Here is an 18,479-nt window from a genome sequence, read left to right as displayed (position 1 = left end):
GCAACAAACACAACAGTGCTATAGCTTTCCAGCATTTAAGAAAAAAATGCAGTTCCTTGAAAGAATGGTCAAAGAACTATTTTTCATGGATGGTTGCAAATGAAAGGAACCACACAAGTACTTATGGGACAATAAATGCAACTAAATGATCATTGATAGTGGTTATCAATAAAATTGAATTCCATGGTACTATCATAACCCAGTTGTGTGTAACACCTGGAAACCTGCCAATAAGTGGCATAAATTGAGGGCAACCTGGGTAGACATCCATTATGTAAAAGATACAAATTTCAAATACAGCACAGAACCTTTTCCCCCTAACTTTCATATGGCCAGCACTGGGCCTGGCCACCAGGAAATTAGGGAAGGCCTTCCTTACCAGGGAGTAATGTCATGTTTTGAGCTGTCCCCTGAAAAACCGCAGCGGGGGAGGGGGGTGTGGAGGCCAAAGAATCTAGGCTGAAATCTCCAAAGCAGAGCTCACGGTCCACGTAAAAGTAGCTACAAAGTCTCAGCAACTCTAGCTCCACTTCTATTTCTCATATGCTGATAGAATTTCACGGCCTGGGATTTGGAAGAAGCTATTCTTAGTCGAGTTCCATCCTTGGTGATTAATTAGTAAATCACACACGTAGATCTGTTATGACACATATACAAATTGACAATAGTATTGAGTTGAACATTATATGTCACCCTGTAAGGCGGTGAGATGTGTGACATGAGACAAAGACAAAAAGCTTTGACACCCTGGTTTCAACAATCCCTGGGACTGTGCTAATGGCAATTTAAGCAATAGGTTACAGCAACTTGCTCAATTTTTCCTCCCTATTAGGAATACTCCACTTGGCACTTGTCACTTTGATAGTTCAGCCAAGACTGGGAAGTCTGTGAAAGGAGATGTCACTGGCATGTACTCAAGTCAAACTATTTTGGGCTGCAGTATGTTTATACACCAAGTAATGTTACACTCATAGGCTACTTACACTGCAACATTAATTTATAAATGTACAAAACATCCCAAAGGGAATGACCGAGCAAACTGAAAAAGTCAGCATTTTTAAAGAGATTTTAAAGACATTTTTTAAAGAGATCTTAAACACAAAGCCCAGTGTTTTAAGGCAGACATACTGCCACGTAATCTTTTTTCATTTGGTACAAACCTGTTAGGATAGTGCAAAACAAGATTTTGTTTAAACGAAATTAGTAGTTTCTGGTTAAGTAAGACCATAAGAGCATAAGACATAGGAGCAGAAATTATGCCATTCAGCCCATCGAGTAACATCAGTAACATCCACTTACAGTTTGAGTTATTTCCTTTTTAAGTACCCAGTATGTGTTCGGTGCAACATCTATGAGCAATAAGAAAGCCAAATTTTCACATCAGGTCACATTGCCCCAGATATCTTTGGCATCACAAGTTGAAATCACTTCTCACAAATTAAGAGGTCACATGTCTCAACAAATAAAATGGTAACCTTTATGAACATATTTATATCTGCAGCAAACACAGGCAAAGCTTCACAATTTCATCTTGTACAATCATTTTGCAATACAGTTGCTGTTAGCACAGATGTCAAGTAAAGGGGCAAAATAAAACAAAGCCAAGGACATGCTCCTTTTGTCTGCAAAGGATAGGGCCTTGTGTGTGAATATATGTGGCTTCAAGCTCGTGTACGTGAGCCACACCATAAGCTCGACTGATAATCTTAAATTGGTTGTCAGTGTAATTCTTAACACAATCACAATTGTTTAGCAAGTGTTGCCCAATCGTAGAATCATAACTAATGTTGAACACTATGTTTTTGAGTTTTGCAAGCATGGGTTGGTTGGGTACAGTTAGTGCTTTGCCTGTTGCGAACAGCTGAAGAGATGTGCTATTTGATACGATTTGCCAGTTTTTGGGATGTACGGCCTACATCATTCTGGCACTGAAATTCACATACCATATTACTCATTTGTGTGATTGGCAGAATGTCTTTTTATCTAGATGGCAGCATCCTGTTGCTGGAGAATACCACTCATGTTGCTACTGCATAGTGGCAGTGGGTAATGGGTAGCTTCCCCGGTTGCTCAAATTTTTGAGACACCATACCCTTCCAGGGTAATCGGAGGTAGACTGGGCACCTCTCAGGACCAAAAGTGACACCCTTAGGCCCATTCATGAGTTTCTGCGACATACAACGAGCAATGATCTGATCAGGGTAGCCATTATCTCACAGGATGTCTTTGATGCACCCTATTTCAGCATCAAGCTTGCATGGTAAGCAAATGGCTCAGGCGCTATCATTCTGCCTATCACACAAATGAGTAATGTGGTTTATGAATTGCAGTGCCAGTATGATGCCAGGTATGTAGGTTGTACTTCCTAACGACTGGTGGATTGTATCAAACAGCATGTCCCTTCAGCTGTTCGCAACAGGCAAAGTACTGACTGTACCCAACCAGTGACTGCAAAACTCAAAACACAGTCTCCAGCATTAGATGCGATTCTGCAATTTGACAATACTTGCTAAACAATCCGGATTGTGCTAAGAATTACACTCACAAACAATTTAAGATTATCAGTCAGGCACGCAGTGTGGCTCACCTATGAGTTCTAGAAGCTACATATATTCTCACAGAAGGCACTGTACTTTGCAGACAGAAGGAACATGTCCACGCATTGCGTCTTTTTCAACTAAACAAAAGCTTGGTGACAGCCATTCCCTGGTTCATTCCCCATGGCAATGCCTTGACAAATCAGAGTCGACCTGCCTGGTTTGCATTTGAACAAAATCTTGGCAGTTAACTGTTAGGTGGTGCAATCTCCACAGCAATGCTTCTACGAATCAGAGTCTACTTGCTAACCAATCAGCACTCTTTTCATAAGGTATAAATTGTTGTTCCCTTTACAATTGGTATTCTTGCGAACTGTCCTGATGAGTGTAAGATGAAAAGCTTCAACAGCATGTGTCTTTTTTCAGCAATACTCAAGTTATATACTACCAAATGATTAAAGCGGCATAGTTTAAGGGGTCTGTGTTTAATTTAAATGCAATTTGTTTAAAAAAACAAAAATATGACTTTTGAGTAAAGATTTTTGAGTGAAATGTAAATTTGTTCAGTTTTACTTAATTTTATTTGAAAAAGGGAGTGTCATATTGAACAAAATAAAATCATGGCTACAAAAAGAAAAGTCATTGCCAAAATCTCATTATTTTACATTGATAGAGTAGTATGATGTATGTCATAAATACCTACTAAATAGATAGGCACTTCACCAGTAAGAGGCAACACATTTCCTTGTTTGACAGTTGACACTTTACCTGACACTCTGCTGGGAGGCCATTTGCACATGCGCAAAATAAAGAGCGGTTAGCTCATCCCACCCCCTCCTTGCTCCTGTTCTCATGCCTGATTGGTTTCTGTACGTCAGCTGGTGGATTGAAATTCTCTAATCCGATTGACTATCCCAGCTGTCAATCGAAGAACGGTCAACGGGCCCGAGCGGCCGTTGGGCTGAGGCAAGGCGGCGCTCGGATTGGTCAGGCCAGCTGTCGATCAAAGTGCGTGGGCGTCAGGAATGGTCGGCCAAGTGGCGTCAGTGCCGTGTAGTTGTGGGAATCGGGCAACAAGGAGGAGGCTTGGCTAACGTCAAGGAGTTTGGGGGGTGGGGGGGGGCTTTTATTTTCTTTATCTTTATTTGGAGTCCGTTTTTTTCCCTCAAAGTTTTATCTTGTTTACGGTTGAGTTCGAGTTGAGTTTGGGTGTTGGGGGGTGGGTGGGGGGAAAGTAGCTTAGGTCGTCAGCCATCATGGGCCTGAGGAAGAAAAGCAAGAACCCTGCTGTCTTCAGTCATGAGTTCGTGATCCAGAACCATGCGGATATCGTGTCGTGCGTCGCAATGGTGATTCTGCTGGGGCTCATGTTCGAGGTAAAGGAAGGCTTATAAAAGGGCAAAGGGCAGTGGCCCAGACTTGCATAGAAACAGCACCCGCGGGGTCCAGAGGAGAAAACATAGGGATGTGGCTGGGGCGCCACTGGTCATCTCAGCTGGAGTGGGCCAGGTGTATACAGAGCGTATGCAGTCTCCACGTTGAGAAAGGCTTCGCAGAAGGGGTTGTGCACATTCATTATCAAGATCATATCTTCTTGTAACCTGCTGCTTTCTACAAAGTGTTGGCTGCTTTCATTGAACTTCATATTCGTATTTTGAAAATGGAAACTGGTGTGTTCCAGGTGGTTTGTTTTATTGTAAACAGCCTTGAGTCGTACTCTTAGAGGCATTTATGCTCCTACAAATTTAATTTTAAAAGTAATTCAGAATTTTCAAAAATCAGGTGTTCAGTGAGCACTGAAGAATGCTCTCTATAGTCTTGTGCGTTTTTACTTGTAAAAGTAAATACTGTTACAGCGAAGCAATTGGATAGACTATTTGCCTGCTGGTTGTCTTGGAAGTTATATTATGATCGGATTTGTCCATCGTTGTTCATAATGACAGCTTATGATTCCTCACAGTTTGTGAGTTTTCATATGGCTGTATGTCTGATTTTAGTGAAAATATTTACAACACAATTGCCAGCATATTGACAGACAGCCTAAGGGACTATTTCTTTTATGCTCTCTTTTCTTCAGCAAGCTTGATAGGAATTGCTTCAAGCTTTGCTGTGCCATTTGTGAGTCATATTTTGTCACAAGTATCATGCCCCCAATGTGTCAGTTGAGATGCCACAGTTGTAAATATTGGTCTTTAGGCAATGCTAACATCATTTGAACTGACCACCCTAGGAACATTTGCCAGGATTTAGTTTATCATACAAGATACGCTGGAAGATACTCTATTGGGCATTTGGATTAAGTGGCCAGCCCATCTTTGCTGTACCTTTACTATTAATGCCCCTATGCTTGGCATTTTTGCTCTTCTGAGGGTCTCTGTCTCCTGGGCCACCATTGAATTTTTGCAGTTTAGTAAAACAACCTAGATGGAAGAACTTTGAGTTTTCTGTTGTAGTAACTGAGAGGTCCAGCTGTTATAAATGTTGCTTTGTGGATCTTAAGTTTTGTGTCAGCTTGGTGTCCCATTTTATCCTGTTACCTCTACATTAAAATATACATCATTATTTATCAACATTGTTCATGTTTTATATGGAATTTATCAAAGCTTGAAGTTTGCTTGTTAGAAAATACATTGATTTGAATTGACAGGACACTGAGTTACATCTTATCTGGGGAATTCAGAGTGCAGTGCAAATCCTAATTTACAAATTAGGCTTAACTATAATGGATTCTCTTGAGAAGTCATGCTAACTTTTAAGACTGATTTTCTTTTGGGCAGGTGGGAAAGAGGTGAGCAGCATATGCTAGGAATTATTTGACGTTGTAGGATGTAGCTGGATCAAAATCCCGGAACTGCCTCCCTCACAGCACTGTGGATGTACCGACACCACCTTGACTGTAGCTGTTCAAGAAGGTGGCTCATGACCACTCGCTTAAGGGCAGCTAAGGATGGGTAATAAATGTGGCCTTGCCAGTGATGCTTGTATCTTAAGAACAAATAAAAGAAATATAAAAAAACACTTTTTTTTTCTAATTTAAAAGACTTTTTCTTGTTCATCTCACTTCTCATCTATCACTTGGGTTATAGGGTTGCCATGGTTGAATGCTAAGTGTCAACTTGGTTCAGTGATTGACTTGCCTGTGAATCAGAAGATCATGATCTTGAAGCTCTTTAACTTGAAGAACTTTAACATGTAACTAGGCTGACAATTCAGTGCAATAGTCAGGGGTGTAATTGTTCGAGGTGCTATGCACCTTTCAGATGAGAAGTTAAACTGAAGTCATGCATGTGTTAACAAGTAATTGTGAAGGACTATGGCACTTTTTCTACAAAGGGCAGGGAGTTCTCCCAACATTTTGGCCAACGTTTAACATTTGTCAGTTGACATTTCCAAAACAAATTAACTGGTTATTTATTTCTTTGCTTTTTCTGGAACCTTGTGTGTACATCAGCTGTTGTGATTGCCTATAAAACTTCTGAAGTAATTCAGTGACTGTATAGTGGTTTGTGAAACGGTTTCATATAAAATTCAAGTTCCCCATATAAATGCAGATTCCTTTTTTGTTTAACTGGAAAGAAGTTTTTTGAGTTCCATACCTTTTGCGATACTGACTGTCAGATGCTCACTTTTATGATGAATGCACCTTGGTTGTGTTTAGTCCCATGGGTTTAAAATCAATAGGAAGTCGAATAATGGAGTCTATTCTAAGGGACAAGATGGAGGAAGTACTCTCTGGAGCAATGTAGCACAGGAAGTTCCTAACTCATGTTGTAAGATAAAATATGGCATTTCCAATGATATAGCTTTTAATAAAACCCTACGGGAAATCTCCCAATTAACTTGAACTATGGGAATTAGAGTGGATTATGGGACTAGATTAATCCTAGTACACCTGAAAACTGTGTAATTTACTGGGGGGAATACTTGTTAAGTGAAGTCTGGCTTGAACCCATGTTGATATTTGCCTGTATACTGATACAATCAAATTTGTTGATGACATAAAGTATGGAGAGCAATAAAGTCAGGAATATAGTTAAAGATGTATGAAAAGATTTGGATTGACTTCACAATGGGTTAGACAGGTGGTACCAATATATGAAATATATCATTGATAAATGTCAAATATTGCATATAGATTTACTGAAAAATAGGTCACAAGCAGTTGATGGCTGACTGTGAAAATAAAATTTAAAACTTGGTCCATTTTTAATTGGTTGAACAGACCTCCTTTCAAATTCAGTAATGCTGGATTTTTCTCAGCTTTTGCTGGTGTTTTAGAATCCCATACTGTCTATTTCCCGTGATAGCTACAAGCTGATGGTATTGATCAAAAGTGTGCCATAATTAGATTGGACATCTGGGGACAGTTTATTCTTGGGATGTAGGCATTCCTTGCATAGCCGGCATTTATTGCCCATCCCTAGTTGCCTTTTGGAAAGTTTTTTGAACCTCTGTAGTCTGTGTAGTTGCTCTCACAATATTGTTGGGTGGGGAGTCCCAGCATTTTGACACGGCAGCATTGAAGGAATGGTGATTATATGTCTAAGTCAGGGTGGTGTGAGCTTGCAGTGTGTACTACCTACAAGACGCACTGCAATAACACACCACAGCATCTACAGTGCCACCTCCCAAACTCCACATAGGTTATGCACAGCTGATACATTATGTGGAGTTTGGTAGGTACTGCTGAAGATGCTGTGGTGGGTATTGCAGTGCATCTTGTAGGCAGTACACACTGCAGGCTCATAATGCTAATGGTAATTTAGGCTAGTAGACGTGGATGGTGTTGAGTTTTTTGTGGTATTGCAGCTGCTAGTGGAAAATATTCCAACACATTCCTGACTAATGCCTTGTAGGCAGCGGAAAGGCTTTGGGGAGTCTGGAAGTAGATCATTCACTCCAGAGTACCTCGCCTCTGCCCTCCTGTAATAGTGTTTATATGGTTGGTCCACCCGAGTTTCTGTTCAGTGGTGACCTGAGGATGTTGATCGTGGGGGATGCAGTGATGGTAATATCACTGAAAATCAAGGGGAGTTGGTTCAGCTGTCTTGTTGGAGGTAGCTGTTTCTCATGTGTAGCATGTTCAATTAATTAAACAATAATATAAAAGCAAAATACTGTGGATGCTGGAAATCCGAAACAAAAACAAAAATAGCTGGAAAAGCTCAGCAGGCCTGACAACATCCGTGGAGAGGAAGACAGAGCTAACGTTTCGAGTCCGAATGACTCTTCTTCAGAACTGAAGAGAAATAGAAATGAGGTGAATAAATAAGCTGTTTTAGGGGGGTGGTGAGACAGGTGGAGCTGGATAGAGGGCCAATGATGGATGGAGGCAAAGGAGAGATTGCCAAAGATGTCATAGACAAAGGACAAAGGGGTGTTGATGGTGGTGATATTAGCCAAAGGATGTGCTAATGGTGACATTAAGGGTAGAAAGCAGGATGAGCAGGTGACAGATGGCCCTAGTGGGGGTGGGGGGAAAGGGATCGAAATAGGCTAAAAGGTGGAGATAAGACAATGGATGGAAATAAATTTAAAAATAATAGAAATAGGTGGGCAAAGAAAAAAAAATATAATAACTATTAGAAAAAAGGGGATCAGAAAGGGGGTGGGGATGGAGGAGAGAGTTCATGATCTGAAGTTGTTGAACTCAATGTTAAGTCCGGAAGGCTGTAAAGCGCCTAACTGGAAGATGAGGTGCTGTTCCTCCAGTTTGCGTTGAGCTTCACTGGAACATTGCAGCAGGGCAAGGATGGACGTGTGGGCATGAGAGCAGGGTGGTGTGTTGAAATGGCAAGCGACAGGGAGGTCTGGGTCATGCTTGTGGACAGACCGAAGGTATTCTGCAAAGCGGTCACCAAGTCTGTATTTGCCCCCTCCAATGTAGAGGAGACACATTGGGAGCAGCAAATGCAGTAGACTAAATTGAGGGAAGTGCAATTGAAGTGCTGCTTCACTTGAAAGGAGTGTTTAGGCCCTTGGACGGTAAGGAGGGGGGAAGTAAAGCGGCAGGTGTTGCACCTTCTGTGGTTGCATGGGAAGGTGCTGTGAGGGGTGATGGAGGAGTGGACCAGGATGTCGCAGAGGGAACGGTCCCTACGGAATGCTGCCGGGGGGGTGAAGGGAAGATGTGTTTGGTGGTGACATCATGCTGGAGTTGGCGGAAATAGCGGAGGATGATCCTTTGAATACGGAGGCTGGTGGGGTGATAAGTGAGGACAAGGGGGACATTATCATGGTTCTGGGAGGGAGAGGAATGTATGAGGGCGGATGCGCGGGAGATGGGCCGGACACGGTTTAGGGCCCTGTCAACCACCGTGGGTGGAAAACCTCGGTTAAGGAAGAAGGAAGACATATCAGAAGAACTGTTTTGGAAAGTGGCATCATCAGAACAGAGGCGAAGGAACCATCCAGCCTGTTCTGATGAAGAGTCATTCGGACTCGAAACGTTGGCTCTGTCTTCCTCTCCACAGATGCTGTCAGACCTGCTGAGCTTTTCCAGGTATTTTTGTAATTAAACACAATACTTGGTATTGGTCAGACCATGTTTAGTGTGATCAGTTTGGCCACTGTACAATAAGGCATGGTTAGTTTGGGGATAGTGCAGGAAAGGGATACAATATTAATCACAAGTGCAGGCGTGAGTTATGGAATTGTGTTAGTTTAAACTTTCAGTTTAATAATGGAGACAATAAGAGACTTTATTGAAGTATATTATTTCGATGCAGAAATTTCGGAAATAAGTAGAAATGAGTGAAAAATAGTTTTGGAACAAATTTTAACAGGAGGACTTTCCTTTCTCAAAATGCCAATAAAACTTGCATCTTTTTTAATTCTGGCTGTTGTTGCTCTCTCCTCCTCTGTCTCTATTCTTGATTTCCCCCTGTCTTTTCACTTTCTCATGTTACTTGCAAAGTTTTTTTTTAGTTTACTTCATTCTGTTCGATTCCCTTCAAGTTCCCGCTTCCTCGTGACCCATTTACTATTTTCTCGTGCTTGTTGTTTATTTCTGTGATTTGTCATTGACTTGTCTTCCACAACATAAGCATAAAACACAGTTTTCACAATTAAAAATACTTATTCATGTCAACAAAAATATATCATTGTATAACAAGAATAGCCTAAAATGTTGCCATGGTTCCTGAATTCATGACCAGCCTTGGTTGTCATCAACCACTTTTTATCGGGTGCATGCTATGTGCTAGGGTTAACCTGTAAAACCAATCACAGCAGGACCATGTGGAATTCACTTACATTTGTGGTGTTCAAACTTAAATGATTTACAATTTACAACACTGTAAAGGAAAGCACACTGAAACAAAGTATTACTGAACTATTGTGAGGTAATAACTGGAAATGCTGAAAATATTCTCATCACTGACCCCAATATTTATAATGCATAAGCATTTAGAAACTTTTGGGTTGGACATATGAAGTTAGTAATGGTACTTTTACGGACATTTTGGAAAATTTAAATTAGATGTAGGGACCATAATCTACTTTCTGCCTCCGAATATTATTTGCAGATTTTTGATTAAAAACAGTAACCGCTTGAGTAGATACTGGCATAATCATATTCATTCTAATAGTGCAGGCATAATTAAGCTAACCTCTGATTATCCATTCTTTTTATGATTAATCTACTTGACAATTTAAACTAGAATGATTTTATGGATCATATTTAAACACATCTGTCTAACTCCCTATACAACATGAATGTTCTTCAAATTTAAGATAGTGCCTTCTTAAAATTGACGTACGTACGAACATATGAACAAGAAGCAGGAGTAGGCCATCCAACCCCTCCATTTAAATGCTCTGCTATTTAATAGGATTGTGGCTAATCTGATAGTAACTTGGAACCTCACGTTTATGGAATGATACCCCAGCTAGAATTGGAGGGGGAATTGTGGATGGTGATGGAAATAAGACCAGTAGTTTATGTAAGTTGCCTGTTGCATTGTATAGTGGTTCTGCAGGCTCCATTTTGGACATTGCTCACAACCTGATTGATGTTACTGCAATTTTAACACAAGCCAGTATGTTTTAAAATTGCTTTTGTATATTGAGGTGAGATCTTTGGCTCTCGGGGTACTTAATTTGGACCTGTTGATGCATAGGACATCATCCAGATTCAAGAAAAAGCACTGGAAAACTTTTTTTCCTTTTTGGTGTCTTTGATATCATCTTCCCTGATACAGAGGGCCTCATTCTGTATCTTAATTTTTTTTTCTCTAGTTGTCCAGAAAATAAGGAAAAAGTTGCTTTGTCACTGTTACTTTGGTGTATCCATGCTGGGTTCACACATAAATGTTACATTTCCTGAGAGGTTAAGGTAAAGTTGCTATTTGTGAGAAACAGTAAAGTGTGTTTTCAATCAGTTTGTGCAAATTGTGGTTTTTCTACCTCACTGCAAGTGGATAAAATTTGTTCCCTTCACATATTAGAATTAATAAACATATCTCTGCATATAATGTTGTAATTCTATAAATAAACCATGTCTTGACTGGAGTTACCTGAAGAGTTTAAACATTGTTGATGTTTTGCGCACAAAATATCAGTTATTTTTTAAGTATTCACGACTGGCCTTGCTTGTTGTCAATCCTCAGCCACAGTCTGCTGTTGCTGGAAGGACTGGAATTTACAGATTTCCTTAATTTTATTTTTTTAAAAAACTTGTTTACTTTGAAGTCTGATTGTTTTATGTAATTTCAACTGGGATTCAGCCTTGGTGCATGCTGTTTCCACATATGATATACACAGACACCCTGCCCCATGCAGGGAGCTATAACAAGCTATCTTACTAGAATTTGAACTGAGGTACTGATAGCTTTGTGAACTCAAGCATCAGGACTCTTTGAGAATGACAAGCTACTGACTGAAAATGTCATTAGATGTTGAAACACAAAAAATGCCATTGTACAGGGAAATAACACTTGTAAAGTTTTGAATTTTTAATGCTTTATTATAATATTTCCAGTGCCCAACCTACTGGAAAAACCAGGATGGCAGCCAAAAGAGTTTTCAAACTATTTTGATTTAATTTGATTAGTTCTTTTTATTGCTGGATTTGCAGAGTGCCCATCCTTGATTCATCTTGTTTGTGCTCAGTAATTTACAATTGGAAGTGTCACCTCTCCCCTGGCTTGTAGTTGATTTGTGCGTTTTCTACCTGTTAAATTGTGAATGGGTAAAAATGAGGAAACAACAAGTCCAATGCAAATGGTAACTCATAGTTTGCTTATCTTGTGACAAAACCCACATTAGTTGCAATGTTTTACCCTATTAAGTACCCAATATTAGCATCAGATGTTTTGCTCCAAGTCACAAGCTCGGGGAGAAGAAATTTCTTTTAGGGTTCCACTTCTGGTCACTATCCAGGAACTTTGTGCTGAAAATATACATGAATGTCCCACAGTTCTGTTGCATGAAGGTATAAAGACAGAGCTGGCTAACGTGAACTGGGAAATTATGTTGAGGGATAAGTCAGTAGAGGTGGAGTGGCAGAATTTTGAGATATTTCGTAACACTCAGCAAAGACACATTCCAGTGAGGAAGAAAGACTCTTAAGGGAAGGATGCATCATCTGTGGCTAACTAAGGAAGTTAACGATATTATCAAATTGAAAGGAAAAATGTGCAGTTATGCTAAGATTAGTGGTAGGTCAGAAATATGGACAGAATTTTAAAATCAGCAATGAATGGCTAAAAGAACAATAAGGAGGAAGAAATTAGAATGTGAGAGAAAGCTAGCTGGAAATATAAAAATGGATAGTAAGAGTTTCTACAGGCATTTTAAAAAGAAGAGTAAGTAAAATGAACGTTGGTCCTCCACTGAGTGAGTCTGGGGAATTAATAATGGAAAATAAGGAAATAATGGATGAATTGAACAGCTATTTTGCATCTGTATTCACTGTAAAAAAGGATACAAATAACATCCCAGAAATAATTGTGCATCAAGAGGCAAAAGAGAAGGAGGAACTTAAAACAATTAAGATCACCGGGAAAAGAGTACTGAGAAAACAAATGAGAACTAAAAGCTAACATGTCCCCAGGTCCTGATGGACTTCCCAGGGTCTTAAAAGTAGTGGCTGCTGAGATAGATGCATTGGTTTTAATTTTCCAAAATTCCCTAGATTTTGGAAAGGAAAATTGCGAATGTGACTCCTCTATTCCAGAAAGGTGGGGGCAGAAAGTGGGAAAGAGCATGCTAGTTAGCTTAACATCTGTAAGGAAAATGCTGGATTCCACAATTGGGGGGCGGTTGGGAGGTTATTGGGGGGTACTTAGAAAATCTCAGTGCAGTCAGGCAGAGTCAACATGGTTCAGTGAAAGGGGACTCGTGTTTGACTGATATATTGGAATTCTTTGAGAAAGTAACAAGCAATGTGGATTAAGGGGTATCTGTGGATGTGGCCTACTTAGATTTCCAGAAGGCATTTGACAAAGTGCCACATCAAAGTTACTATGCAAAATAAGAGCTCATGGTGGAGGGGATTACATGTTAGCATGGATAAAGGAAGGGTTAGCTAACAGGAAACAGACTAGGCGTAAATGGGTCATTTTCGGCTTGACAAGATGTAACAAGTGAAGTGCCACAGGGATCGGTGCTGGGGCCTCAACTATTTACAATCTGTATTAATGACTTGGATGACTGGATCTAATGTATGGTTGCTAAGATTGCTGATGACACCAAGATAGGTAGAGACTCTGGACTCTGGGCCTCATGCAGTCTCATGGTATCAGGTCAAACACGTGCAAGGAAACCTCCTGCTTATTACCATGTACCGCCCTCCCTCAGCTGATGAGTCAGTACTCCTCCATGTTGAACACCACTTGGAGGAGGCACTGAGGGTGGCAAGGGCGCAGAATGTACTCTGGGTGGGGACTTCAATGCCCAACATCAAGAGTGGCTCAGTAGCACTGCTGCTGGCTGAGTCCTAAATGACATAGCTGCTAGACTGGGTCTGTGGCAGGTGGTGAGGGAACTAACGAGAGAAAAACATACTTGACTTCATCCTCACCAACCTGCCTGCCGCAGATGCATCTGTCCATGACAGTATTGGTAAGAGTGACCACCTCACAGTCGCTGTGGAGACAAAGTCCCTTCTTCACATTGAGGATACCTTCCATCATGTTGTGTGGGACTACCACTGTGCTAAGTGGGATAGATTTCGAACAGATCTGGCAACTCAAGACTGGACATCCATGAGGCACTGTGGGTCATCATCAGCAGCAGAATTATACTTGAACACAATAGGTAACCTCATGGTCTGGCATATCCCCCACTCTACCATTACCATCAAGCCAGGGGATCAACCCTGGTTCAATGAAGAGTGCAGGAGGGCATGGCAGGCGCAACATCAGGCATACCTAAAAATGAGGTGTCGACCTGGTGAAGCTGTAACACAGGACTACTTGCATGCCAAACAGTATAAGCAGCTAGTGATAGACAGAGCTAAGTGATCCCACAACCAACGGATCAGATCTAGGCTCTGCATTCCTGCCACATCCAGTCGTGAATGGTGGGGGACAATTAAACAACTCACTGGAGGAGGAGGCTCCACAAATATCCCCATCCTTAATGATGGAGGAGCCCAGCACATCAGTGCAAAAGATGTCTGAAGTAATTGTTGCAATCTTCAGCAAGGAAGTGGATGATCCATCACGGCCTCCTCCGGAGGCCCTCAGCATCACAGATTTCAGTCTTCAGCCAATTCGATTCGCTCTGCGTGATATCAAGAAACAGCTGAAGGTGCTGGATTCTGCAAAGGTTATGGGCCCTACAACATTCCGGCAATAGTACTGAAAACTTGTGCTCCGGAACTTTCCACACCCCTAGCAGTACAGCTATAATGCTGGCATCTACCCGGCTATGTGGAAAATTGCCCAGGTATTCCCTGTACACATAAAGCAGGACAAATCCAACGTGGCCAATTACTGCCCATCAGTTTACTCTTGTTCATCAATAAAGTAATGGAAGGGTAATCAACAGTGCTATCAAGTGGCACTTAGCAATAACTGGCTCATTGACGTGCAGTTTGGGTTCCGCCAGGGCCATTCAGCTCCTGACCTCATTACAGCTTTGATTCAAACATGGACAAAAGAGCTGAACTCCCGAGGTGAGGTGAGAGTGACTGCCCTTGACATCAAGGCAGTATTTGACCGAATGTGGCATCAAGGAGCCTTAGCAAAACTGGAGTCAATGGGAATCGGGGAAAACTCTCTCCTGGCTGAAGTCATACCGAGCACAAAGGAAGATGGTTGTGGTTGTTGGAGGTCAGTCATCTCAGCTCCAGGACATCACTGCAGGAGTTCCTTAGGGTAGTGTCCTCAGCCCAACCATCTGCAGCTGCTTCATCAATGACCTTCCTTCCATCATAAGGTCAGAAGTGAGGATGTTCGCTGATGACTGCATAATGTTCAGCACCATTCATGACTCCTCAGATACTGAACCAGTCCATGTCCAGGTCTTGCTGCATTTAGACAATATCCAGGTTTGGACTGACAAGTGGCAAGTAACATTTGCGCCACACAAGTATCAGGCAATGACCATCTCCAACAAGAGAGAAACCAACCATCGCCCCTTGATGTTCAATGGCATTACCATCACTGAATCTCCCACTATCAGCATCTTGGGGGGAGTTACCATTGACCAGAAACTGAACTGGACTAGCCATATAAATACTATGGCTACAAGAGCAGGCCAGAGGCTAGGAATCCTGTGATGAGTAACTCGCCTCCTGACTCCCCAAAGCCTGTCCACCATCTACAAGGCTTAAGTCAGGAGTGTGATGGAATACTCCCCACTTGCCTGGATGAGTGCAGCTCCCACAACACCCAAGAAGCCTGACACCGTCCAGGACAAAGCAGCCCACTTGATTGGCACCACATCCACAAACATTCACTCCCTCTACCACCGAAGCACAGTAGCAGCAGTGTGTACCATCTACAAGATGCACTGCAGGAATTCACCAAGGATCCTTCAACAGCACCTTCCAAACCCACAACGACTACCATCTAGAAGGACAAGGGCAGTAGATAGATGGGAACACCACCAGCTGGAAATTCCGTACCAAGTAACTCACCATCCTGACTTGGAAATATATCGTCGTTCCTTCACTGTTGCTGGGTCAAAATCCTGGAACTCCCTCCCTAACAGCACTGTGGGTGTACCTATGCCATGTGGACTGCAGCGGTTCAAGAGGGCAGCTTACCACCACCACTTTAAGGGCAACTAGAGGTGGGCAACAAATGCTGGCCCAGCTAGCAAAACCCACATCCCGTGAATGAATTTTAAAAAAAAAAAGTAAGCTGTGAAGAGGATATAAGGGGCCTGCAAAGGGATATAGACAGGTTAAATGAGTTGGTAAAAATTGGGCAGACGGAGTATAATGTGGGAAAATGTGAACTTGCCCACTTTGGCAGAAAGAATAAAAAGGCAGCATATTATTTTAAATGGGGAGAGATTGCAGAACTGAGGCACAGAGGGATCTGAGTGTTCTGGTACAACATTAGCATGCAGGTGCAGCAAGTCATTAGGAAGGTATATGGAATGTTACCGTTTTATTACAAGTGGAATGGAATATAAAAGTATGGGTGTTTTGCTACAGTTGTACAGGGTATTGATGAGACCATATCTAGCCCACTGTCCTGTTTTGGTCTCCTTATTTAGGAAAGGACATAATTGCATTAGAAGCAGTTCAGAGAAGGTTCACTTGAGTGATTCCTGGGATACGGGGGTTATCTTATGAGGAAAGGTTGCAGAGGCTGGGCCTGTATCCATTAGAGATTAGAAGATTGAGAGATGACCTTATTGAAATACATAAGATCCAGAGGGGACTTGACAGGATTGATGTTGAAAGGATGTTTCCCCTTAAGGGAGAGACTAGAACTAGAGGGCACAGTTTAAAAATAAAGGGTGTTCCAATTAAGACAGATGAGGAATAATTTTTTTCTGAGGGTTGTGAGCCTGTGGAGCTCTCTTTGTCAGAGAGCGGTGGAGGCAGGGTCATTGAATATTTTTAAAGCTGAATTAGATTCTTGATTGGTAAAGGAGTGAAAGGGTATAGGGGGTAGGAAAGTGGAGTTGAGGTCACGGTCAGATCAGCCATGATCTTATTGAATGGCAGAATTGGCTCGAGGGGCCGAATGGTCGTCTCCTCCTAATTTGTATGTTGTATGTATGCCAAAGCTGTTTGTGAAAGTCAGATTAAGTAAGAAAATTAATTGGGCTGGTGGCGGGGTTAGAGAAATATAAGGGAGTGAAGTTATAGTAGATATTCATTAAAGTCAATATGACATACAACCGCTAATTTTTGTTTGATAGTACAGAACTTGAGTGTTGCTTAAAAAAATGTGCTTTCAAAGCTTTTTGTCTTGTACTTGTCGGGACAGATTTGCAAGAATACCAATAGTAAGGGGAACAATAATTTATACTGCATGAGAAGAGTGTGTTGATTGGTAGTGTTGCCATGGAGAATGCAGCAGGGAACAGTTAGCTGCCAAGCTTTTGTCTAAGTTCAAACTCAGCAGGTTGACTCTAGTCAAGGCATTGCACTGGGCAATGAACCAGAAACTCTTCCTTTACTCCCTCATATAGTCGTTCGGTAGTATAGAACTTGAATATTGCTGAAAAGGAGATTTTTTTGTTGAGTCTTTTCATCTTGCACTCATCAGGACAACTAGCAAGAAAATACCAATGTCGGGGAACAACATATTTATACTGTATGAGAAGAGAGTGCTGATTGATGGTAGAGGCTGAAGAATGCACCAGTTAATGATGATTGACAGTTAACTGCCAAGCATTGTTTGCAATTTAAATCAAGCAGCTTGACTCTGATCAATACATTGCCCTGGGGAATGAACCAGTGAATGGCTGTCACTTATTTTGTCAGTTGAAACAGGTTCCCCCAGTGAAAACTTCACGCACCACCCAAGGAGTCTGCCATGAAGCATCGGTACCCTGTTCCCCTGATACCCCATATATTAAAAATAATGCTCTTATTCTTTTCCATAATCCATTTTAAATAGAAGTAATCACTTCCATGTTTGACTGTGATAAACCACTTCTCCTTTACTCTTGTGCTTTATGCTGATTAAGCCTCTTGTTTCTAATGGTTCCCTGGTAATAATTCGCTACATAATTGCATCAAAGGGTTCGCATCTAAGTTGTAAGTAGACGAGAGGAAACCAGTGAATAACAAAGTCATGAACTATATTTGGGGTTCAAAAGCAGCCATGCCAAAAGTTCGAGTTCTGTGATTCAATTACCGTCTTGGCCTCACTCCTTGGTGTCTGTAATGTATACTGTTGCAGGAACAGAATGCTGTAGGAAAATCTCCATTAGTGTGAAATCATGGTTTTGATACTTTCTAGAATCTGCACCTTATTGGAACTAACATATTGGTTACAAATCTCAAAAGAATATTTTTAATATCCTCACGGATCATTAATTTAATTGAGGTTCTATAAATAAACATTAAAAGCAAATGATCTTGGGTGCAGAATACATGCTGTAATCAAATCTCGGGCTCGGGTGATAGTTATAAATAACCCAAGTCTTGCTTGGTAGTTTGACATAGTTTGAGTCCCCTATTAAATTTATGGGCTTGTGACTCACTCCCAGGTATCCAATTTTCTACTTCAGTGTGGAGCACCAGATATTGTAAAATGCATTTTTAAAAAACCTGTGTGGATGCGCCAATGCTTTTCCAAATATGGCTGTGAATTTCCAAATGTGTCTTCTGTCGGGCTTGAAATAACCTCAAAATGGAGTCAGTATGTAACTGAATATGAGCAGCAGGATTCAGCAGCTGTCGCACTCAATTTTATGAACATATGCGCACCAAATCTTTTAAATAGAGATGGAAAATCTGTGCCACCAGTGATTTCTAGTTTTCTTGTAATGTTGACATTACATAGCCAGAAAAGGGTATGGTAA

General features: G+C 41.3%; 1 protein-coding gene across 1 annotated transcript in view; it reads left to right on the top strand.

The window, feature by feature from the left end:
- Positions 1-3,587: 3,587 nt before the first annotated feature.
- Positions 3,588-18,479, top strand: part of LOC144688447 (translocating chain-associated membrane protein 1-like 1) — an 88,175-nt gene continuing 73,283 nt past the window's right edge. Inside the window, exon 1 of the mRNA XM_078554997.1 lies at positions 3,588-3,913. Within this exon, the coding sequence (XP_078411123.1) occupies positions 3,794-3,913 (120 nt within the window). The 5' untranslated portion in view covers positions 3,588-3,793. The remainder of the gene's footprint in view (positions 3,914-18,479) is intronic.

This window comes from Cetorhinus maximus, chromosome 13 (genome assembly GCF_964194155.1).
Source record: "Cetorhinus maximus chromosome 13, sCetMax3.hap1.1, whole genome shotgun sequence".
In the NCBI taxonomy this organism is placed as follows: domain Eukaryota; kingdom Metazoa; phylum Chordata; class Chondrichthyes; order Lamniformes; family Cetorhinidae; genus Cetorhinus; species Cetorhinus maximus.
Note: the sequence above shows the minus strand (reverse complement) of the source record. Positions and strands in the feature narration are given on the sequence as shown.